The sequence below is a fragment of the Centrocercus urophasianus genome, unplaced genomic scaffold, assembly GCF_019232065.1.
Source record: "Centrocercus urophasianus isolate 14NV4802_14NV808 unplaced genomic scaffold, USGS_Curo_1.0 seq_23, whole genome shotgun sequence".
Lineage (NCBI taxonomy): Eukaryota > Metazoa > Chordata > Aves > Galliformes > Phasianidae > Centrocercus > Centrocercus urophasianus.
In genome coordinates this window covers 9468035-9492718 of record NW_024884789.1, presented here as the reverse complement: position 1 = coordinate 9492718, position 24684 = coordinate 9468035, and the positions used below count along the sequence as shown (strand labels likewise).

Here is a 24684-nt window from a genome sequence, read left to right as displayed (position 1 = left end):
CAGGACTTTGAGAGGATGATGTTGACCACCTGTATCACTTACTATGAAGCATTATACACCAATCTGATTTTGCCAAGTTCAAGTTGACACTGCCAGATCTTAGTGGAATTTTCAAAAAAAACCTGTTATACATCACAGTACTGTAAGGAAGCACAGTACAAACAACATCCTTCAGTAAATGTTACCTATGCATTTTATGAAGGTAAAAATCTTTGTTCCTGCTTAAAAACCTAAACTCAATTTACATTCATGTTTTAAGTGGGTAAATTAGAAACATGGATTTGTAAAAAAATGCATCAGTGAAGGAAAAATCCAAGATCTAGCACCATGCTATTCATGCAACACGTTAAGTTTTAATGTGTAAACACAAGAAAAAAAGAAACCACTCACTTTGACAACTACAAAGCAAAATAATTTTCTAAGGGAAGTAACTATCCTTCAAATGAAAGTTACTTTTATCCCATTTAATTGTATGCTGTTACAATTTAAGTCCTGCTCTAGAACATTTAGTTTAATCATGCTGTCTTGCACATACGTGATGGACATGTCATTATAGGAGCTTTGTTTTTTTGGTGCTAATTGCTTTATTTACATATTTTTCCTTCCACTGTATTGATGACTGTATGTGGTACTGCTTTGTGAAAGACTATATCTTACCCTTAGCTTTAAACAGGAGGACTCGATGTTATCTCAGACAACACTAAACAAGCTGCCACAGGAAGAGAGGTTGATGTGGCAAACACTACAGCTCAGTATTTTAATGGATGAACCTCAAATTTTAGGACGCGAGGCATGTGTCTACATGTTGTAGGACTTCAATAGACTACAGTAAAATCAAATAGTTGGGAAATAATGTATTCTCTTATTACCATGTTTACTGTACTGGGTTCCCTCAGAGTCTTTTTGTATACACTGAATTTGGTCAGAGATCACTGATTGGGAAACAAGATAACAATGTCTTAGAGGGCAACAATCTCTTTGAAATTGTTACCCTTTGATAAGGGCAACAAAGCTTGTGAAGGGTCTGCACAAAAGTCTTATGAGGAGCAGCTGAGGGAACTGGGATTGCTGAGTCTGGAGAACAGGTGGCTGAAGAGAGTCGTTACTGCTCTCTACCACTCCCAGAAAGAAGGCTGTGGTGAGGTGGGGGTCAGCCTCTTTTCCCAGGTAACTAGCATCAGGACGAGAGGGAACGGCCTCAAGTTGTGTCAAGTGAGGTTCAAATTAGATATTAGGAAGAATTTCTTCTCAGAAAGAGTGGTTTGGCATTGGAACAGGCTGCCCAAGGAAGCAGTGGAGTCACCATTCCTGGAGGTGTTTAAAGGAAATGACAGATGTACTCAGGGACATGGTTTAATGGGCAGTACTGGTGGCAGGCGGACAGTTGGACTAGATCTTGGAGATCTTTTCTAACCTTAGTGATTCTACAATTCTATAATCAGAGTCTGCATTTCTATTCCCAGGGTACTGCCTGGAAAACTTGTATTCTTAAATACACCAAAATAAAAAAAGACCAGATTTTTGGTCAATGCCAAATTAATGCTCACCAACATCAACCAGATAGAAATAATATTTGGAATATTGCAAGACAAAAGTCAGTTAACTTAGACTGCTAAATGCCAGTTTTTGAACTTCTTAGTATTTATGTTTAGCTACTTCAAGGAAAAAAATAAACAGCACAGATACCAAAGTTTAGACTTAAATTCTCCATACTGTCCTTTGTCAGGTGAAAAGATGAAAATGAAGCAATCCATCTTCCTTTAAAAATAACAAAAGTAACATCAAGTATAATGAAAGCACATCAAGAAACAAACTGTACAATCTCTGAACTGCACTGTTTATTTTGCTGCTTGAAACCTAAGTGACAGTATGCCACTGATTATGGGGTTTCTTCTAAACCTTTACTACACTGCAGGTACAGAAATATACGGACACATTTTTGGAGAATTGACATTTTTCAAAATGCAGCAAACATTTCAATTTATACATGAGAAAAGGAAGTGTTCAAAAGGGTATGCATTTCAAGTTATTGCAGGTTATTTCTGTGAGAATTTCTGCAAGTAAAACATGTTTTAAATTTAACCAACAGTAATGTGTCAGTGTATTTAAAATCATGACAAAAATCTTCTCTCTGGTCATTAACTGCCCTTTGACAAATTACTAGGATGTTGTATGTTTAGGGCAAGATGTCAATACAGCATAAATCCCGTGGCATTTTGGTTTTCTTCTGGAGATTAAAGCTGTTTTTTTCTTGGGATAAATGCAGCAGCAAAACACAAACCAGCTGATCAAAAAAGCACTTCTGCCATAACTCCAATAATTTCAGGGCACACCAACCGACAGTAGTTTTGCCATTCCCAGTTCTTTTAAGGTTTACATCACTGCACTGTTGCCTTAAGTACGTTTGTAAAAGCTTGTTTTCTGTTAGGCCAGTTTGCTGACTACAGCCTGGTTGAGAGAATTTAGTTGGTTGGTCCATTTATCTAACGCAGTATACCGTGCACCACCTCTCTTCTGATGATCCAGTTCTAGGAGCTGGTTGACTTGATCGATTCGGCCATGTATAGTGCTACAAGGGAACAAATAAACAGCTACAGTCACTAATGCACACAGCAGTAGGAGCTGACAATAATCAAGAGGTAAAGCAAGAGGTCTTCTTACGTAAGAGGGAGACACTGCCTATTTAGTTGTCATTATGGCTAGAAAGCAAATTAAGTCACTGAGCAATTAATTCATTGGACAACCTGCCTAGCCATATAAAGTTCTTTTGGCTCACAAATTACAAATACACTTCGCTTGTAAATCAAGTAAACCAGTAAAGTCAGCATCATTACCCTTTGGCTTAAGAGTCAAACAGTCTTGTTATAAAGCACAGAAATGCTGTCTTATTGCTTCTTATATACTTTGATTATTTCAAAGATCAATAAACAAGAAAACGAATACATACTTATCCAATATGCACTGCACAAGCAAGCTTTCCACATCAGCTACATCTATGTTTAATTCCTAAAAAAAAAAAAAAAAAAGAAGAAAAAAAAATGCCATTCTGTTTTGCAACATTAAATCCTTCCAGTGTTTATTTACATGTATATAATTTGGTTAGATTTCTGTTTCTTACTGTTTGAAAAAAATAATTCACCAGTGGTCTGTCAAGCAAAAGATCTCCAGCCAAAATGAACATGGCCAACAATCTAGAGATCAGTAACCTCTCATAAAAGGCTGAAGAGGATAAAGAAAAAAATTTGGAAGCTTCAGTTCCTTTGTTGTATTTAAAATAAATACTTTTTTTGTTTTGTTTTAGATTTTGTTCTTTAGTGGCTAGAAAATGAAATCAATAGTTCCAGTCTTATAATTTGTTTACTCTGTTACCACAGTTCTCTAACTTTCACTAAAGATATTTGAAAATTATCTCCTGAACCAGAGAGATTAAAACTTGGATTTTTATGTCCATAAAATTTCGTAATTATGCAAATCTAACATTTTATATTTCTCTTCAGAAATGTTCTTTTCTACACCAAGTAGAACACAGTTATTGTGTACCATATCATAGTGCACATTATAAAAAGCATTGGGAAGATGCCTAAAATTTACACTTTCACACTACAAAGCTGCCAGCAATACATCAGTATGACAATACAGTTTACATTATAGTTTAGATGTTCTATTCCTGGATACACTGTATTTAAGTGTTTTTATTCATAATTAATCATTTACTTAAGCAAATACAAGGCTCCACTGACACATACCTTAGAAATAAAAGGAATATGTATTCTTGTGTAAGGCTTAATTAATTTTATAAGCACTTGTGTTCTGATGTTTCGCAAAAGCTCTGTAAGAAAAAACAAAAGTATAATAACATCAGTACCTATTAAATGAAGATACAATGAAGAAAGAAGGCCTAAATACTGCAATGTAGGTGGTAGGTTGCAGGAAAGCACAGCAAACTAAAGATCCTTTTTTCTCAGGGGGCAGCATGGCAATACATAACTCTAGCATGTATAGATAGAGCTGAAAATTCTTTAAACAGGGAGCAATATATTCCTTGGTTAAAACTAGAATCATTCAAACTAACTGTATGTCTGCCCCTCTCATTTGTGGCTGTATTGTTTACATTGTACTAAAGTAAGAAGAGGCAAGCTTAAGGCTCTGAAATGGAAGCCTGCATACATTTAACTTCACGAGTAACATTCATATTTTAAGTCCAAGGTCAGAGCCAAATGGCATCATTACAATGAGGAGCAGAAGAATGATAAAACATAGCCTGTATGAAGTGACTGACTGTGGATAGGTACAATACCACAGTCAATGTTAAAGAAAGCTTGTATAAAATGAAAGCAGGAATTATCACTGTAAATTAACAGAAGCTAGATGGATCCTTAGCTAACTGGTAACACGAGGACTTTTTATATGATATTACTGAACACAAGATTATGTTTCTCAATAAAACAGAAAATACTAAAATAACAACAAAAGGTTCATAAAGTCTGTAACTATGAACATGCAGTCCATATCACTACAGACTAAAGAAAATGAGTATCTTTTTCCCTGTGTATCACTAGTAGACTACATGTAAAGGGTGAAACTCAGATTCCCTCCAGTCCTTGAATTCTATTGTCCTCCTTTTTTTGTCTGCCAGTTCTGTTAGACTCCTTTCTTAAGCATTCATTTCTCTTATCTCACCGAGTTTTCCTACAAGACTTTGAAGTTCACCAGTAGCCTGTACATAACAGCAGTAGACGTGTTATATTTAGTTTCCTCTGCTGTTTGCCATGTTCTCTTTTACAAACAAGAAGTGCAAGAAAACCAGGTCTTCGGATTTAACTCTTTCTCTCGAGTAGCTATCCAGCTAATTGATCTGGCAATACCAGAATTAGTTCTACTCTTGATGAAAAGAGCAGTGAGTTGAGACTGGACACTGTGTTCCAGGGGAGAGGCTTTTAGAAATCTCAGATATGTGGCAAATGCAGAGGATAACTTTTTTTTTATCATGTGAATAGAACTAACAGCCATGCGCTAGTGCACTTTGGTTTTCTTTAAATATAGATAACTATGCATTCAACCATTGTTTTCAACATACACCTGGATGCACGTTGATCCTGATCAATATCAAGCTTGGAAACAGTAAAGGAATTGTCTATTGTCTATTGAGTAGCAATAACAAAGAATTCTCATTCTGTCGAAGAGAAAGTAAACCATAACCAAGAAATAACAATAATAAAAACAGTAATAAAAAAAAAAAAGGACTGAAATAGCCTGCAAAAATACCTTCAATATGTTCCCTTATGAAGGGATCATCCATGATGTTGCTGTGATTTGTTTTCAGAATCTTCTCAAATTCAGTAATGTCGTTATTCTGATAGGCACTTCAGAAAAAGTGAGAGATTAAGGTAATATTTTTAAAATTAAAACCAGACTCATTAAGGCTTCATTCTTCTTAAAATAATAGTAATAATAATAAGTATTAAGCATTGGTGAAAAACAACTACATTCAGAATCTTTATAGAGAAAAAAATATTTCAAGATGAAATGCTCCAGAAATGACCTTTCTCTATTTTCAGTTGTTAGCATTTACAAAACTTCACTAAGAACATTTAGTTCTTCTGTAAGTGTACTCTGTTTTCCAAATTGTTATACTTGAAAACAAAATAAACAGAAAACCCTAAAGTCTAAAACCAGCCAATTTTGGACAGCATAATTACTTGAAATTTGGCTTAATGAATCCTTATATTATGTAAAAACAACAACAACAAAATAAGTAGAGATTCCAGTTTGATTTTTTTTTATTTTTTATTTTTTAATTCTTCCTAGAATGTCTTCATTAAATTGAATTCTAAAAATACTGGAAGATAGAAGAAATGTCTGACTTATCAGGACTAATCATCACTAATTTTTGGCATATTACTGTTTAGATTCCTACGTACAGTGAACTTTTAGTTTAATTGCTCAATCTTGTTATTCAAGAAAAGGTTACAAAAACAATGTGGATTCAGACATCAATTATTGTTCAGTAGAGGCATCTCAGCATCATTTAAAGGTAGGAGTTATAACCACCGAAACAACATTTTTCTTGGCACATAATCATCTTACAATCCAAATCTATCATCTTTTCTTAAAGGAACATCTTTTCTTAACTGCAACTGGGACTGCCCACTGAAACAATGAAACTTAATTAAGCTACAGGCTAGCGGCATTTAGCCTGAAAGACAAACTGATGGATACAGGTTTTCAATTTCTGCTTTGGATCTCCACCAAACATTTTATGAACAAATTCTATTCATGTTCTCTGTACATTTTCAAATGGTAAGAATTGACCCAAAAAGCCACCCCTTATTATCATGAAAAGGGACAACATAAAAACCAGTGACATTCAAGGTGGAACTTCAGGAGTTTATGAAGAGTCATGAGTAGACTGGACTGTATCACATGAAACCAGTAACTGCACTTCAAAATTAAATGGTATCTCAGTTAAGCATATTCTATTGCTTCTTTCAAAAGTCTCTTTTTATCATATGTAACACATTCAAGTTACCAATGTAGAGCATAAGAAGAATTAAAAACATAATTGTAGTGCTTGGAAATGATTTTTATCTTCTGCACATTTCTTATCTTAATTGCATTATTAAGTTTATAAAAGCAATTATACTCAAATGTCAAGATAAAAGATAAAAATTAGGAATATGAATAAAATCAGTTTGGGTAAGGCCATCTGGAGTTCCTTCTGTCTCAAACTCACACAAAACTATGAAAGCAAAGTAGAAAAGACATGTCTGAAGTGGAATTAATGGAAACATTCCCTTAACGAATTGCCAAACCATTTACTTATCATTATGTCAATAATGGATGAATATCCTCACTTTCAGAAATGATTTGTATGCATACACTGGTGCAGCACCACAGCAATATCACAGCAAGGTGATATGAGACTATTTCAAAATGCGAGCAAGCATTACTTCTTACAAATAAAGGTGGGAAGCTTTCCTATGTGGTGCTTTCTTTTTTTTATTATTTGATAAGGCAAAGAGCAGATGGAACAAGTTAGCTTCATATAGCACAGTATACAAAGGCTGCCTCAGTTCAATTTATTTTCCGTGATGATGTCAATACCCTCAGAGTTCTCAGTTGGCAGCTGTCTCTAAGAGGTAAAGAGGCACGATTTTGATCTTCATGTGCATTTAAAGGATGCTGGAGAACACCTGAAAAATTCATTTCATATTCCTAAATTATGAATGTCCTTTAGTAATCACGAAACATCCAGGCATCCACTTATTCTACTGGCTTTAGTGTGAGATGTCAATCACCTCGGTTTATCACAAAGTCAGCCACGCCTGGAATTCAAATCACAGCACTAGGCAACAAAACTTTAAAGGAATTTGCCATTGCAAAAGAAAACTCAACTTAGCAGAAGATAAGAGCATGTTTCCATATTCCTACCTGGTACAGTACAGGTATCTAGGTATGTCATGGCAAACAAAAGTTGCTTTTTTTAAAAAAAAAATAATAATAATAATCACAACCACAAACAACCAACCTACAAGTACTTGTCCAATAACTGTTATAAGTGTTAGCTGAACAAAGAAAAGCCACCATTTAAAAAATTATTCCATTGCTGTCTGGATACTACAGGTGTTTCTTTTCTTTTCTCTGGAAAAATTAAAATCTTACCTTACTAAATTCGTCATTGCTAGAATCTCTGGATCATTTTTGTATGGTTTAGCCTACACAGAACAGAAAGCAAAACATGGATGTTCAGATTTTAAATATTTTTTTCCACTGTCGTCTTTTGGATAATATTCCTACAAAGTCAGAAAAGAAAAAAAAAAGACAAAAAGAAAAAAAGAGGCAATAAACCTGAATGATTTAATCATATCTCTTGAAGTACCTCCTGAGAATCAAACGGATTTATTCCAGACTTCATCAGCATGTTTGCCAAGACCAAGTATTTTAAGCAAGTGGTTCTTCTGGGGCTCCCTGATTCATCATAATTCTTGAATGCTTCAAAAAAATCAGTATGTGCCTTTTCAAACTCTCCTTCTCTTAAGTGCATTTTGCCTCCACATTCTGAAAAGAAAACAGAGATGAAAATAAAAAGGAACACTCTGTGCTTGTTGCTGACTGCAATAATTGTACTCAAGAGTTCCCCATCATTTCTAAATAGATTACTGAAATATTTTCAGGAGTCTTTTCATTCTCCAAAAAATCACTAGGAAAAAAACCCAAACACTAGAGCCTTCACATAAAGCTTTGCCATTTGAACAATCATCTTCTAAAGCAGAAAAATACAAAACCAACCCACACCATCAATCTAAAAGAACCCTAATCCTCTCAGCCAGTAATTATTTTAACTTTATGTTAAAATATTATAAAAATTGAATTTATTTCGACTTTAAAGGTAATGTACTTCCTGCATTTCTGGAATTTTCTCAATATGTTGAGCAAAACTGTACAGGAAAATTGAGAAACACTTCATTTCCCTTCATCTCTGAAGTACCCACTACTGCCAGATTGCCTGCTCAACAGTAAGGGAGAAGGCACACCAGCACTGTGGAGAAAGTTGTTTTTCTTTTTTTCAAAGACACACAGAAGAATTTCACTGTAATTCACCTTTACTGATAGTACCAATTTCAAACACATCTTCAAGTTCTTCAGCTTCTGACAAATCTTAGTGGGGCAAGACACTGCACGAATTTATTAAAGGTGACGACAGCATTAGCAACCCGCCAAGCCCTCTGCCTTTGTCCTTTGTTGTCTGCCATCAGTTCAAACAGATCAGGTCTTCCCATGTTCTGCTATTGCTTCATTCCTACCCTCAGTGTAGCCAACTGTCCTGCCTGGCTGAACAGTGCATCTGGTGCTTGGGCAGAAGAGCAGCGAAGCTGGAAGTCCTACAGAAGGCAGTATTAAACGAGACCGGAGTCACAGCACTTGTAGTTCTTTATTCCCATTGGGTTTGCCTAACTACCAACCTACAGGATCCCTCTTCTTTCTAGTTCAAGCTGGGAAAATACTAATTATCAGATTCTCATTACACTAATCTGCAACAAGTTAAATGAAAGATTCACTTGCCTCTGATAACTCCCATGATCAGTGGATGAGGAATAGCTGACTTGATGTGCAATGACTGTTCGTATAGTGCTTTAAGTTTTTTGTTATTTTTCTGTGCTGTATACATTTGAATTTCCAAAGCATAAATTTCCAATAGTTGAGTACCTTTTTTTAGATCATCTTCCCCATCATCAGTCTAGGATAGATTAAGCAATAAATAATGTGAAGTTTTCAGGGAACAGCAATTTCAATTTTATACTAATAGAAAACTCGTTAGTAAATACTGTCAGTAATTCTCTGACACAAAGATTTGCCTAGAAATTTGAAATACTGATATGAACACATACATAAAAAAAACTAATACTGAAGGAAGTTATAGCTGGCTGAATTCTGATGCTTTTGCTTTATTAAAAGGCAGTATTTTTGTTTAACTGTTTTTCTTATCACAAATTAGTTCCCGAGTTCTGCTCTTCATTCTTTTCCTCTTTTCTTAAAACAAACAAAAAAAACAACGGACAGACAAACACAGCACAACACTCACTTCAGTATACAAATGCAATGATTGATACAAATAAATAAATTCTTCTACCGCCTGTAACAGAACCATTTAACAGATCTTTATAACCTGTTTTCCAGGCTACAGGAAGAAAGGGGGACAAACAAGCAGAACAGGCTGATGGCTGTCTTTATTTTTCCCCCCTTCCAAATCAGAAAGTAACTGCTGTAGTTTCATACTGCATTGAAGCTCGTTTGGAATCTTCACTATATTTGAAACTAAACGTCTATGGTTTTAGATTATTCCTATGTGTTTCTTCTTACACCTGACTAAAATGAAATTTAATCAATAGTAGTTGTGAATTGCTTTTTAAAAATCATCCTTAAGTAAAGAATGAAACATTTTTCTCACTTTTAGTTCATATTATTAAACAGATAGCAAATGAGAACAAGCACAGTGTTTCTTTTCTCTGTACTAAAAAAGCTCAGCAACACATCTCAAATGCCAACAAAAGATATACTAAAAAATAAAAAAAATAAGAAAACCAATGCTGTTTACCAAGCTACAGTGATTAGAGTATAAAGGTACCTGGCATGACTGATGCAGCTGGCGCAAAATCTTTTGTAACTTCCCATATTCTTCTCGTTCTAAATATAATTTGCCAAGCTGTAATAAAAAAAAGTTAAAGTACTAAGATCTATTAAGATTTCATAATTATTGTATAAGTTTAGCTGAGGGTATCACAAAGAAAAGCAAAAAAAAAAAAAGAGTTACTTATTTTACCTTTGTATTTGTCTTAAACCACAATCTATCGTTCTTAGCATCTTTCAGAGCTTCAAGTGTTGTTTCATAGAATTCCTGAAGCAAATCCATCTGACATAAAAAATCAGAATTCTATAATTGTAAACAGCAAATTTGTACCTGTTAATAAAGTTAATCTGATCAAACTAAAACTGCATGCTTGAACTTCAAAATCAGAAAGATCTGCATCTTACTGAATTGCAAAGAGCTTCTTAAATAACAAAACTAAGCCAACTTGCTTTCATTATATCAAATAAATAACATTAGGAAGTATTCACATTTCAAAATTTGCAGTCATCTTTCATGCTAAATGAATGTGAAAGCTACCTTACAGAAACCCATCTTATCTAGCCAAGCAATATAAATTCTTACATTGCGTAGCAGAAGACAAACAATAACAGCTATTGCTGCTACTTAAAAAAAAACTGTATACCAAAAAGGAAATAAATTTCTAGAGAGAAATGTTTGTGCCTTCTTTCTATACTACCAACACTGAGTGACAAAAAGCTCTATAGCACTATTTATTTGCTTAAGAAACAAACAAACAAACAAAAACCTGACAACATCCAAAGTGGAAATTTAAGTACTGAGTGTGACCTTTAACAAAGGTTCTACAGAGAATGCATTAGTATTCTTTTTGGGATAACAAATTTGCAGCTATCAGTGAATTTGAATTGGAGTTCACAGCTCCAGACTGTCCTTCCAGATTTGGGTCCATGTGCACTTAGACCAAACTTGCTGACCTCTGCCAACAAGGTACAGTTCCAAGCTAATTCTTTAGACTTCAAGAGTAAACCAAATCATTCATCTATTAAACCTCCCTTTCCTATGAGCGGCAGGACAGGAAGGTTTGTGATGACGGAGGAATCATCCCCAATGACCAACGATCCTCCATATGCTGGTACTACTTCAAGGTAGAGCTCTCTCTTAATCTGTGCCACATTATAAAACAAAAGGAGCTCAGCTGTGTATCTGTAAACATACCTAATACGTACCTAACTTGCAGAGAATTCACAAAGATAAATTATATTTAACACCAGCACTTCACTGCAAAATTCCTCAAAGTGCTTCCCCCAATGGTAAAATACTACAAATCTTAATTGAAAAGGCAAAGTGTGTATTCACAAAGCTAAAAAATGTATTTACTTATGAGCATAGAAATTCTGGGTGAATAACATACATACATACATACACACACACACACACAGACACACACACACACACACACACAAAATCAATCTATTTTAATTAGAAAGATGAATCTATGAAAAGTTGTGTGTTGATAGAAATGGGAAGTATATTCCAATATATAATGATAAACTCATACTGTAAATCCTCTCTAATACAATTAAAAAAACTCCAAATATCAGAGCACCATATACAAAGAAGTCCACAGTTAAGAATGCAAGAAGGAAAACTACCAAAATGGAAGAACTGATGATCTAACCTGTTTCGAAGTCGAGATATAATCAAGAATGGAATTGATGGATTTTTCAGAGTAATTCCTTGTGACTGCGCTTCGTATGTAAGTCAGTAGCTGTTTATATCTGTTCATCATTTCAGGAAAGTTAGTCTATGAAGAAAAACACAATTACATCATTTTTGCCTTAATGGTTAAAACCTGGGTTACATCTTGCACATACAAGAAACAATGCCTAGCAGACAGATTATGTGATGGTGTTTGCTGTGAGGAACTTTTACTTCACTGCTTTATTCCTAAGTGGCAAAATCAAGAATAACTTGAGTAAAGCCACATAAAATAGACATCTAAAATATTTGTCTCAAGTGGGAAAATAGAGTTGGCTGTACAACTGTTTGAACTGTTGCACATGCACCGTAAAAATATTTTTCACTTATTTCGACATGTAGGTGAAGTACCTACATAGAATACAAGTACTGAGATACAACGTTAGCAGTCTGAAAGGGCTTGATACCCCAGGACAGCAACGGCTGAGCCTCAGACTCTCAAAAGATTCTTAGCCAACAACTGTACTTGTTTTGCATTCTTTTTGCCATTGACTTGCAACCACCACGTATACTGAAGACTGCAAAAAGAAAAGTTATGCACAGTCATAATTTTGAATAAGACCATAAGGCCTCCAGATCAAATTTGTATTTATGCTGTTTATTCAAGCAATAGCTGTAATTCCTACCAGTTTAAAGTTTATTTTAATCATCTGTTTCAGAGCTTTGAATCCCCATTCTCCTTTTTCACCTTCGAGCTCCAAAACCTGAAATAGAAAAAATTTTAAAACAGTATTTATTAAAACTTTATTGAAACGTGAATTGACTTGCATCCCCTTTTAAAATGCACATATCCCATAAAAGCATTTCCCCCCACAATGTCATTCTGCACAAAGTAGTGATTTACTTTGTTCTTCAATTCTACTTTTTCAATATTACTAAGGAAATTAAGAGAGGATATGTCTCATAAACTTTCACATCTTACCTGAGGCGTGGATGGCAAATTGTTATTTACAGTTGTGTTGCTGCTAATATCAAATACTAACCTTTACTGCTATTCCATGAGAACATATAGACAAAGTTGTAAGAGGCACCGAAACTGACTCAAACTATCCTGCAACAAAATTACTTAAAAAGTGTTCACTTGGGATTGCCATACGTTCTTCACATATCATGAAGTTTCTAGACAGGAATCTTTAACACAGCATAGTTAACTGAAGAATTTGCAAATAAACATTTTATAAATAAATAAATACAATTTTTTCAAAGTCATCTAATGTATTGCTTTCTGGTGACAGGTTGAAAACTTAAAACTAACACCAAGGAAAGAAACTCTGTGTCATTCAGAATTTATAATGCAAACCTTGGATTCAGACAGCAAACCAAAAACAACACATTATGTAAGACCCAGGGGAAAATGCCAGGTCATTTTAAAAAAAAAAAAAAAAAAAAAGGATTTGTTTTTTAAACTTGGCACACAAAACAACACTTAGGTTAATTAACTGACTAAATTCTGAAGATTGGTGCTGTAATTAAATAGCACTCTCCTGTCCTATGGATGCTCCCTAAGCATGATCCTGAAAGGGAGTCAGACAGGAATCCAAGTAGGCCAATGATAAGCTTAGCACATTAGAAAGTTAAAATATAAACATGACCCTTATAATTCCAGAAAGTAACTCAAATTGTAAGCAAGTATTTTAAAATACCATACTTGCAGGCTAAATAATCAAAGTAAAAGAGAATATATTTAAAAAAAAACCTTCTGAAAACTGCTTAGTGCTGCTTTTGGATCATCTTCCTTCAAGGCTTTGGAATTGTAGTATTGATTCTCCAGATCCACATTGGGTTCAGAATTACTGTCCTCTGAATATTCCTACATTCAGTTAAAAAAAGAAAAAAAAAAGAAAAAAAGAAAAATTAACATTTGGAACATTCACTGAAAACGAATAAATAACAGTGAGACGGATTGTTCAAACTGACATGGAACGACTACATACTAAAATCTTTAGTTCCAAAGCCTAAGAATGAACTCTGATGACAACGTTCTCTCACCCCACTACCAGGCCAGCCTCCCATCCACAAACACTTGCCTCTCAACAGATTTGTTTCCGCACTAATGAACTCACAGCTCCACCACCTTTGCCTTCATGACAAGAACAGATGTACTATTAAAATTCAACTAATTCTGGTGTTTAAAGACAGACACCGAATAGCATGTGTCATTTCTGTATGGGGGAAGCAAACATGCTGGCCACTAGGCTGCCAAGAGGTGCCCCGTTACATGACCTTTGCTATGTGCAGGGAAGACGCTGGCTGAGCTGCTGCTCAAGTAATGATTCAGCAACAGAGAGTATAAAAAGCTTCTGTGAATCTCCAATCTGCCTTTTCACATCCTGAAGATTCATCCTCATTTCAGGAAATGGTAACAGTAACACCAGCTGCTGCTTCACTGAGAAGCAGAAACTGATTGGGAAAAATGCTAAAAGACTGCCAGTGCAGGAGGGGATGAAGCAAAGGCACAACAATTCAATCAAACAATTACCCACCACTCACACCAGCAGCAAGTAAATTGAAAAACTTACTTCTAGTGTTACTTTTTTTACACTAACAAAGTCAAATCTCAAATCATAATTTTGAGGTTTATATGACTCAATGATATCTGACAACTTTCAAGCCAACTTCCTTCTAAAGAGTGCTCAGCTATCAGCAGATGAACTGTTTAAGAGAATCTGTTTAAACCACAGAAGTTACTGCCATCAAAGTAACTTTCCCTTTTGACAGTATAAAACATGAATTTGGTTGCCCTTCTTTAAGCTGGCATTTCTTCTTTTATTGTACTTGCTCATCTGCACTACATATATTCTTTCATCCATTCATATATTGCTAATTGTTCCTTCAAAACTATAGAAGTGTTATAGAAGTTTTAAGTTCGCTCTCTAGTTTTCTTAAACTCCAATGGAAAAATTATGCAAACTCCCTGCTGACCCAAATGTTAACAAACACAGGCCTTGAGGAGTTTCTCCTCCAGCCTTCAGAACACAGCTAATGTTTCCATTTGTCACATGCTGACAAGTTGCTCACCTGTGCACTTATTTACACTTACCCCAAGCATAGCACTCAGTAACAATCAACAGACTGAAAAGGCTAGCGAATTCTCCCAGCCTGTTCCGTGCATTCCCCTTTTAAATACTGTCTATTCCAAAGAAAGCAAGTAGTTTATGTCATTGGTGAGACTTTCCTTCTGGTTTGCTTATTTCTACCAATTGATCCAATGCTGAAGGAGCCATGCAGGAACACACATACAAGGCCACCAGCTGTGGCACCTTCTGAAGGTTCCTACTGCCAAAGCTTAAACAAGCTGGCATTTAAGATGCATGCAATCAGTTGATGCCTTGTTTATACTACACCTGAACAAATAGGAATATTTTTGGCAGAAGTATCTATTTATAAAGATAAAAGGAAGGCAAGCTGAATTAATTCCTTTTAGGAAACTACGTGCCCTATAAGCCTACAGCCAGAAACATCTATGTTTTCATCTGGGCCCTGGCAGTGATTCTAGGTGTGGGCTCAAGCACAGAGCCCCTTCTCACATCATTTCTCTTAATGCTACTTAAGTATTCCATAAAACTATTTTCATTCTTTATTATGTATTAATATTCTAATAAGTGGTAATTTTAGAGATTAACTTCTTCTAATGGAATCACTTTGAAATGCATCAAAGGAAATGTTCTATGCTCTCATCATTGCATTTTTCCTTTACTTGGATGACTCTTCGCCTCATATTAAATTTAAGATCTTGATATTGCCTCAAAGCTCTAAGGGAGACAGAGCTTTCTGATCTCCTGAAAAGCTCTTCTTAATGGCAGACACTCCTAAAAACAGCTGGAGGAGGCCCTGCATTGGAATCCTTCGCAATCTAAAAGTGAGAATTCACACTGGAGCTCACGCTGGAAGCAGTGCTTGCTCCTGAGTGTGGTTGAGCTTGTTCTGAAGTAGTTTGTTAGCAGGAACGCATCTATCTGTGAAAGCTGCCCTAGGGAGGACGTGGCACAATGGGTTACGTACACCTTGACAAGTATTCCAGACAATTTAGCTTCTACAGGCACACCTACAGGTTTGCCTGCTATTTCATGTGAATTAACCTTACTGAACACTTTTAGCGTAACAGCTCTCACATTTGTCAGCAGTAGGCATCAAGTACCATGCTTTAAGAAAGACAGGAAAAATGCCATCTCCACATAATGAGTAAGGGCACTTCTTACATCTTACATCCTTTACATCCTGTAAAGCCAAGGAATAACACAATAAAACTCATTTATTGGATGCTGAACTTAACAACAAGATGATCAAGTTTCATTAATACTTGTATTATTGTTAACAGCCTTAGAGTAAAACAAAAACAAACAAAAAACCCAGCAACTAAGGCACTTACTTTAAAAGGTCTATTTAGAATTAATGGTTGTGAAGAAAACCTTTAAATCATGCTGAACTAAGTATGAAATGATAGAGTGAACCTATAGACAATCAAAACCAAGAAGATCAGCCATTAAGATGCTACATCTTAATTTAAACATCAATGTTAGTTATGCTGATCAGTTCAGAAGGAGCAACACTGTCTTCTACTGATGCAGAGACGGTTTAACGGTATGGAATGAATGCAAGAACATCCAGCTTTTGCCAAAAGCAGAAGTGTGAAGCTGCCTCTTCAAAGTTCAGACTAAGAAAAAAAGATACATTTTCTTCTCAATGCCAAAACCAGAAACTCTGAATTCTTTAAACAATAAATTCTGTTACTGAAAACCCAACCTTTCCTCACCCTCTGACTGCCCTGCATTCTAGCTGAACTTCCGCAGTTCAACACCTTGCATAGTAAAGGACATCCATCTTTGTAACTTCAAGATACAAAAGCACTCCTATTACTCGTGCTACATTTTAGCTCCAGTCAGTGTTAAAAGTAAGCCTCAGAGTTTTTTAATGAAGATCTTGGTAACATTTTTAAATGGGCATCAATATCATCACAACAAATAAAAGCAAATGAAAACTAACTATGCAGGTTTCTGAGAACTGATCTTAGAAATCCCCTCCTGTGAGGAACAAAACAAAGAAGTGCTTTATTAATTTATTACTATTAATGAGATTATAAAGCCCTGATACAGCTTAAAAAGACCTGCAGCTAAAAAATAGCTATGGTATTACTAAGTATCATTCCACTACAAATATCAGTGATAGACGATCTGACCCTATCAGCCCACTTTTTAGGGAAGAAAAATTACTACGTCAGTTCATTTGTAATGTAGATAAGACCTCTGCCAGGGATGCAGTTCTTTAGTTTTAATAGAAGTTATACTGGTACCAAGGAACTAATTTAATTTACAGGTCTTCATTGCACTGAGCTTTTGCCAAATTCATCTCATCACACTGTTAAAATACTAAGCCTTGGCTTGTAGGATGAACACATGCAGAAGACAATTCACCTGACAGCTTTAAATATTTTGTTTACAGCACAGATTCATTCTCAATTTCCCTGGCAGCAAAGGCAGGTTGGCATTAGGTTAGTGCTTCACTACCCTCTTTTCATTCCTGCTCCCAGTGCTCCCCTTCCCCTTCAACATTTTATGTTGTGCAAGTCCTGGATGATGCCTCACTGTGCCTGGGCTCAGAGAACAGGTCCACTGACGTTCAATGGCCAGGGAGGGTGAGAAAATGAGCCGTGGTTGCAGCGGGAGCCTCAGTGAATGCACGCTTGAGATTCCAGCAAGCTCTCAAAGCACGGTCCTGCTCCTCACCAACAGCATGCACACGAGCCTGGGGACCTTCACTCCACGCTGGTGACTGTAACAGCTCTTTGTGGCATGCAGGCAGTGACACACCAACCTGATAGCAAAGTGTGCACAAAAGCAAAGAAATTGGCATTTTGTGAAAACAGCCTTTAATTAGCTACTGATTTTCCTCTCTTGCCCAAGGCAGTTCTCCATACATTTACACATGGAGCAGCAATCTGAGCTGTTCCTTCCCATACATTGCTCAGCTAGCTGCATGGGGACCACACTCCTCTGCAGATCTGTTTTTGGAAAAGGGAAAGTCACTGTGTGGAGAATTACTTTCCACACACACACAATACAGAGAGTTCTAGTTCTGTAGAAATGTGCCTTTTTAAGCATTGTTAACAACAATGTCCTTCTTACTGTCATTTTCAATTGCTGGTGACTTTACCAAATTTCAACCATTGGACTGATTCAAAGCATTCTTTTTTGTGAAGTTCAATTGTTTCTGAGAACAAGTCTGGTAAAAATTTGATTTTACTTCAACTAACTCTGTTTCATAACCATGGCATTTAGGAGGTCTACAAACTCATTTGGAGCAGGATCTGATATTTCACAACAGCGCGAGTGATGTGGGTTCGGTTTGTTGCTGCTGTTGCCCTTTGATTTTGTTTTGTTTTTTTCTTAAACACAAAAATGCCCAAATGAGGCCAACTGAAGAAAGCCTTGAAAATAACTGCTCAATACATTATTCTCTTAGCTTGCCAGCAAGATTTCCTGAACATTTAATCTAAAATGAACACAGAGCTCAATGCACCCATCCCAAGACTGATCAACCAAACACAGTGGTCCTTGGCACCAGGGTGACAAGCGAAGAACAGTTTCTATGTGCATTGGCCAGAGTGGACACTTGGATATAAAGAAATAAATGAGAACGGGGCAAAAAAAAAGGAAAAAGAAAAGAAAAAAAAAGAGAGAAGAGGGAAAAAACAGAACAAACCATGAAGGTAAAAACAACAGCGATCTGTGCCATAAGTCTGCAACTGCTCAACCACGCATTGGCAGCCCTGCTTTTCTTTTCTACATTCCAGGTCTCTGAAATCCTCTGCTCCTCCTTGCTACCTCTGCGAGTCATCCAGGGCCTGCTGGCTCACACCATGCGGGTAACAGCCGTTACTGACACCAGGAATAATTAGGCTGTGCAGCCAGTCATTTGCAATAGGGTCAGTACAGCTCTACTGAGCGACTGCTTCTGCCTTTGTGTTATCTTTTCAAGCAGAGCTTGAGAGATGCGCAGAAATGAGACAGGAGACTTCAGAAAGAAAAAATGGCATTATGACATGTAAGCAGTATCTGAAATAAGTGCCTTTTTTCCTACAGCTACCACACAGCTCTCCTCTAATTCTGGGCATCCTTTTCTAGGAGCCTGGCAGCTAACTTACTTATGTTTAACACGGAACTGCCCCTCAGGTCCTGGGGAGCTCACTTCTCAGCAAAGTGCTAAATACTTTCTGTAAAACAGTCACCATAATAATAATCAGAACGTACATCAAGGTTACCACGATTCACAAAGAAAGAATTTATTCACTAGTTATTCTCATCCTCTTTGCCTCAATACTTTCGTATAAGACATCATAGTGATGAGGAAAAAAAAGCCCTAAATATATTGATTCTGTGCTTATGAGTGAATCTGAAGAGAATGCATAAAATGGAACATCAGCACACACACTGAATCCATGTAAAATATGAAATGGTAATGAATTCAAAGAACAGTGAATCCCATGTCATTTGTGAAATGCACAGAATGCTTTTTTAAAATCACATATTAATGTAATTAAATATAACAAAGAAACAGAAGAGTATAAACAGGACCTGCCCAATTTGGTATTTCCCTAGCTATGCAAATTAGGTTTTGCTGCCTCTTGTTTGCATTGTAACTAACACACGTAGTTTTTTCAATGATGGAAATACTGAAACACAAGCACTGGGAAGAGGTGACAATCCACTCAAAATTTCAACTCTATCTATTAAAAATACAACAAAGTAAGGCAGGATATTTTCCATCTGCTGATGAGAGTGCTTATATAGAAATTTCTTCTGAAACGGGTTTATGCTTCCTAGAGCTAAAAAGAAAGAGTGAGCCAATTCAAGCTTACTACCTGTCTGACAGCCTGAAATAAAACGTACAACTGCAAATTTCTTAATATTGCCACAGTCTGAAAGGGAATCTGCATGTCATGAATCTGTAACAACTTCCCTGGAACGAGAACAGACAGCTCTTCATGCAAACTGTACAGAGCTCTTCTGCTGAAGTCACTGAAATAATACAACAACAAACATAAACACACAAAGTTGCCCAGCAAACAGATTTGGCTACCTTCCCCTGATTAATTTTTAAATTGAATTTCAGCACACAATACGATGTCTTATTAACAGCATGACAGGCAAATCCTTCTTTGCGTTTAAAGCAAAACAAAATTAAAGAGGGGTTACAGTAACTGTCAATGTGCTGTCATTGTGCCTGGAATTATCAGTTTCTAGAGGAAGGCTGAGTTCAGCATCAAAGTCAATTCTAAGCACAGCTTGCTGTCAGGGGCTGAGAACAGGAATGGTGGTTACAATGGTCCTTCCTTCTCTCTCCACCCTTCAGCTGAAACAAGTAAAATGAACTTGGGCTGAAATCATGTAAAGCCCCAAACAAACAATTAAAATTCAGTGGTTTTCCTAACAACCAGAAAACATTATCCTGTTTATTGAAGCATAAAGTGCAATAATCCGTGTTATAATCAAAGCTGTCAGCGTACACTATTAGCAAATTCTGAATCTAGCTTCATCCACCCATAAATAATTTTTTTTTTTTTTTTTGCTGATCTGCAGATTGCCAGCAGATAAAGTTAACTTCTATGACTGTGTAAGGTCACTTATAGGAAAAAAGTTCACTTTTAACCCAGCAGAAAACTAAGCAGAAATAATAGTAACGTACTGTTATTGTCATGTAACAGGACAGCCTTCAGTTGTTTGGCAGTGCAGCAACTGCTCTGATTAGGCAAAACCTACGATGAAGTTGGGAACGAGCTCAGCCTTCAGAATATCAGTTCACATTTCAGTTCGAGTACAAAACATTTGCATCCTTCAGGAAACATAACTGACTGTTTCTACACAGTCAGGTCAGAGCACATTTAAAGAGGAACAGTCATAACCAGCTCTGACAAAATCAAAACTTTTTAGGGCTTTTTTTCCCTCCTTGGACATCTGATGTACTGCATTGTGACAACATAGCTGTGTGTTCCTCTTACCAATAATTCTCCTCAATTCCTGCCTCTCTCTCCCTACTGGTAACAAAATACTAACACTCAGCTGTGCTCCTTTGTTTTCAATTCTGTGCTATTCTGCACATTGCCCTGTACTGTGCTCTTCTGTTTCCAAACTTCCTGCAGCAGCACATACTCTGAAATGAGAGCTATGTACCCTCACACAGCCCTCTGTTCATTATTCATATCACCATGAAAGAAGAAACGAATCCCTGTCTTCATAAGAGGTTTACTCAACCATTTTCCAAAACAGTTTTGTTGGACGCTGCAATTACAGTCTCAAGCACGTCTGAAAACAACATCCAGTCACAGTTTGTTAGTGTGAGAACAGAAACTAGAACAGCTGAAGTATCTTTATTCTTAAATTCTGGGTTTTCTTTCCTTCATCTGTTACAAATCCAAACAAAATGGAAAAAAAAAAAAGTTTTATTTAAAGATGCAGCTTAAGTATTCTTTGACATTTTACCAGAGAGTTATGCACTGAAAAGAAGTAGATATATTCTGAACTACCTGTAAATTCCAGAGTAGAGCCAATTAATGACAATAGAAATGTTGTGCGAAAATTAGCTGCAGGAAGGGGCTGACATTTGCCACAAGCAAGAAGTTTTTCCAATAATGAAAAAAACACTTAACACGAGAAAAAGCATCAAACCAGCAACTATCCTCAGGAAAAACTTGACGTAACACGTGAGCACAGAGCTGCACTACTTACTCAAAAACAGCGGATGGCTGCATTTAGAAACTGCAAAGTGTACCTCCAATGGTTTCTCTACACATCCAGTTCTCATGTTATGTATAGACGGCCCAAACTCTGTTTTTTGTTCATTTGACAGCATTGCATGAGAAAATAAACACAGTTTTAAATCAGTCTGCAAATTTAACCACAAACTCTCCCATAAGCAGAGGCCTGGTGTTTTCAATGAAACTGCATTGCTGTAAATACAGGTTTAACTGAAGTAAATGACATATTGATTTGCAGTCCTCTGCTACAGAGCTTTTGGAGAATGTCTCAGTTCTAAAAAGCCATGCAAAGTTCAGAAAAGCAAAACAAACAAATACAACGACCCAAATGAAAACCAGAAGAGAAACAGCTGAACCTCAAGCCCCAATATGCAATGATGGCAACAACTGTAAATGACCAGAGAGCCCAGAACATATTTTGTTTTGAGTGACATTTAGTTTATTAACCTTCTCACAATGTCTGAGGGTTTTTTTTTGTTTTGTTTTGTTTTTGTTTCCCCATAACAAAAAAGTGCTTTAAGTAAGGGAAAACCTTTAGTATAAATCCCATCACATCCCCATTTTTTTTTCTTTCTGGATAAATCGGTCTGTCTGTCGCTAACCGCGAGCGGCCTTCTACTGTTATTTCCTTTTCAACCGTAAAAGCTTAGCATGAGACCTGATGTCAAAACGCCACACAACCAATCGGGCTCTCTGCAATTAGAGGAGCGAGCGGCTCGGCGTCAAAGCAGACACAACAAGTTCAGGACGGGCGCACCCCGGCGCTCTGGGACCGCCGTGCGCCGCGCTCAAGCCGCGCAATTCCGCAGGCAGACACCGAAGCGAGCCCCGCCGCCCGCCGAGCAGCGGCCCGTACTCGCCGAGTCGGAGCGGAGCGCGGGGCCCAGCGGCCCGCGGCCTCCCCGGAGAGCGCAGCCCGTCCTGCCGGCGCGGGGCAGCGCCCGAGGCCGCTGAGCCCGCGAGGTCCCTGCGCCGCGCCCTCAGCTCCCCGCGACCCGCCCTCACCAGGTCGTAGTCCTCCTCATCGTCGCACATGAAATCATCCTCCATGTCAGACATCTTGGCCGGAGGACGGGCGGGGGGAGGGAAGCGGCCGGCCCCTTCTCCCACAACCCCGCGCGGCGCCGCCCAATGCGGCTCCGCTCCGCCCGGAACCCGCCGTCGCGCGGGGGCGGCCGGAACGCGGCGGGTGCCGCCCGGCTTCCCGTGCGTGTGAGCGAGCGGCCGTGGCAACCGCGGGCGGCGGGCGGGGCCGGTGTGTGCCCTGCCGGGTGTGAGGGCGGCGGAGCGCCGCGAAGCGTGCCGAGCGGATGCCGCGGCACCGGGTTTGAAAAGCCCAAACCGAAGGGAAAAAGGAAAAAGAGCCTCAGGGTTGCGGGGCCGCCGGGCTCGCGGGAATATTACAGTGTAACTGCTAGTGTGAGGGAAACCGAGGGGCGAACGCGGTGCTGCCGAGTCTGTGCGGTGTCGCAGAGGCCGGCCGTTTGCGCTGCGGATTGCCGCTGGGGACGTTGGCCGTTCTGTGTTGTTTTCGTGTGTTTTTGTTTGGGCCGCTTGTCCTTTAAAACCTGCCTTCTAACTCTCTGATCCTTGCTGACCTGAGGTAAAAAACCGCCTCAGCAAGGCGCGCTAACCTGCGACTTCAGGGCGTGACGCGGGTGGCGGTGCGCCTTTCCTCAGCCCGAGCATTTAAACCTTCCTGAGGTGCCGTGACGGCACTCGCACAAACAGCGGCAACCGCCGCGACGGCAGCGGGCCGCGCCCGCAGGCACATCGGACGGCGCTGCCCCTGGGGTAACCGCTGCCGAGGGGAAGCGGCCCGGCCGAGGCGAGCGGCACAACCGCGCCTCGCAACCGAGACAGAAAAAACGACTCGCGGAGAAGCGCTGCCCTCTCGGGCGGTGTTCCGTCACGCGCGCCGGAATCCCGGCGGCGGACCCGTTCGCTTGGCTCGTGCCGCGCTGGGCCCGGCTCGTAACGCTTCTCGCTGCCAGCCGAGCTCTGACGGAACGAGGCCACGCGCGCCCCTCCCGCGCAGCAGCAGCCTCGACACCGCGCAGCGGGGGCCGCGCGCCGGGAGCGGAGGAGGCCGGGCCGGCGGCTCCGCCACCCGGAAGGACGGCGTCCGCCCGTCTCGTGACCGCCGCGGCGACCGCCCGCCCGCCTCCGCGCGGGGCTCCGGGGAGGGGTCGTCATGGCGGCAGACGCCCCCGGTACCGTCCCGGTGCAGCTGGTGGAGCAGCCCAGGTGGGTGCCGGCCGGGCGGCCGCCCCGTTCCCGCCCTCAGCGCGAGGCCGCGTCCGTGACGGGCTGGCGGGCGGCCGCGCGAGGGGAGAGCGGGGCGCGGCCGGTTGTGTCATCAGCCTCGGCGCGGCGGAGCCCGGGGGCAGCCGGGCCGCGCGGCCATCGGCGGGCGGTGGCGGGCCGCTCGGAGGCCCGGGGCTGCGGCCACGTGAGGCCTGTCAGCGCTGGCTGCCCGTTATGTCCGGCCGTGCTGCTGCTGCAGGCGGGAAATCGCCGTTCCGACACTTGTCGGGATTTGAATCACGTGGAAGGCAGTTCGGCATTTCCAGAGTCGAACGTCTGAAGCTGTGAGGGATGCGTTTGCTTCTTCTGATGTAGGTGCTTACGTTGCAGCACGTGTCTTGCAACGAGGCCGAAACCCGAGAACGGCCCTTCGTGAGGGGTTGTAAACCCACATCAAAAAACCCAGATCAGTCAGCACTCGGATCAGCGTGCCCCTGTGGCTGCTCTGCTTGGTGCTAACACCACTGTGCACGCATCTGTGAAACAAGCGTGCTGACAGAAAAACATTAACATTTCGGACTCTGCCAACTGATCTATTTTACCATGGACTACAGCGTTATCATTCGTGTGATTTAGAAAAAGGGATTGTACAGTGAAACGGCAGAAGTTGCATCTGTTAACTGGAAGTGATGAACTAGTCAATGTTAGGGAAGATCGTAAGCAAATCAAAGAGGGAACACAGTTTTGTTGCTCCAAGGCAGAAAAGTGCAGAAAGATCTATTTGAAAGTTCACAGCAAATATTGTTCTGTAGCTTTCCAC

General features: G+C 39.3%; 2 protein-coding genes across 3 annotated transcripts in view; one reads left to right on the top strand and one right to left on the bottom strand.

Annotated features, from left to right (window-relative positions):
- Positions 1–1816: 1816 nt before the first annotated feature.
- COPS2 (COP9 signalosome subunit 2) lies at positions 1817–22706 on the bottom strand. 2 transcript variants are annotated; one of them, XM_042824481.1, is made up of 13 exons: positions 22623–22706; positions 13563–13676; positions 12493–12570; positions 11787–11912; positions 10322–10432; positions 10127–10204; positions 9064–9238; positions 7880–8058; positions 7663–7715; positions 5266–5363; positions 3747–3829; positions 2948–3006; positions 1817–2569 (listed from the first exon to the last, which is right to left on the bottom strand). In XM_042824481.1, the coding sequence occupies exons 1-13, from the start codon at positions 22674–22676 to the stop codon at positions 2425–2427; spliced, it is 1353 nt and encodes a 450-aa protein (XP_042680415.1). In that variant the 5' UTR covers positions 22677–22706; the 3' UTR covers positions 1817–2424. The 2 variants fall into 2 exon arrangements, with proteins under 2 accessions (XP_042680415.1, XP_042680417.1); XM_042824483.1 differs by having other exon boundaries at positions 10322–10411.
- A 1066-nt stretch (positions 22707–23772) lies between these two features.
- Positions 23773–24684, top strand: part of GALK2 (galactokinase 2) — a 49079-nt gene continuing 48167 nt past the window's right edge. The window contains exon 1 of the mRNA XM_042824426.1: positions 23773–23864. Coding sequence (XP_042680360.1) covers positions 23812–23864 — 53 coding nt within the window. The 5' untranslated portion in view covers positions 23773–23811. The remainder of the gene's footprint in view (positions 23865–24684) is intronic.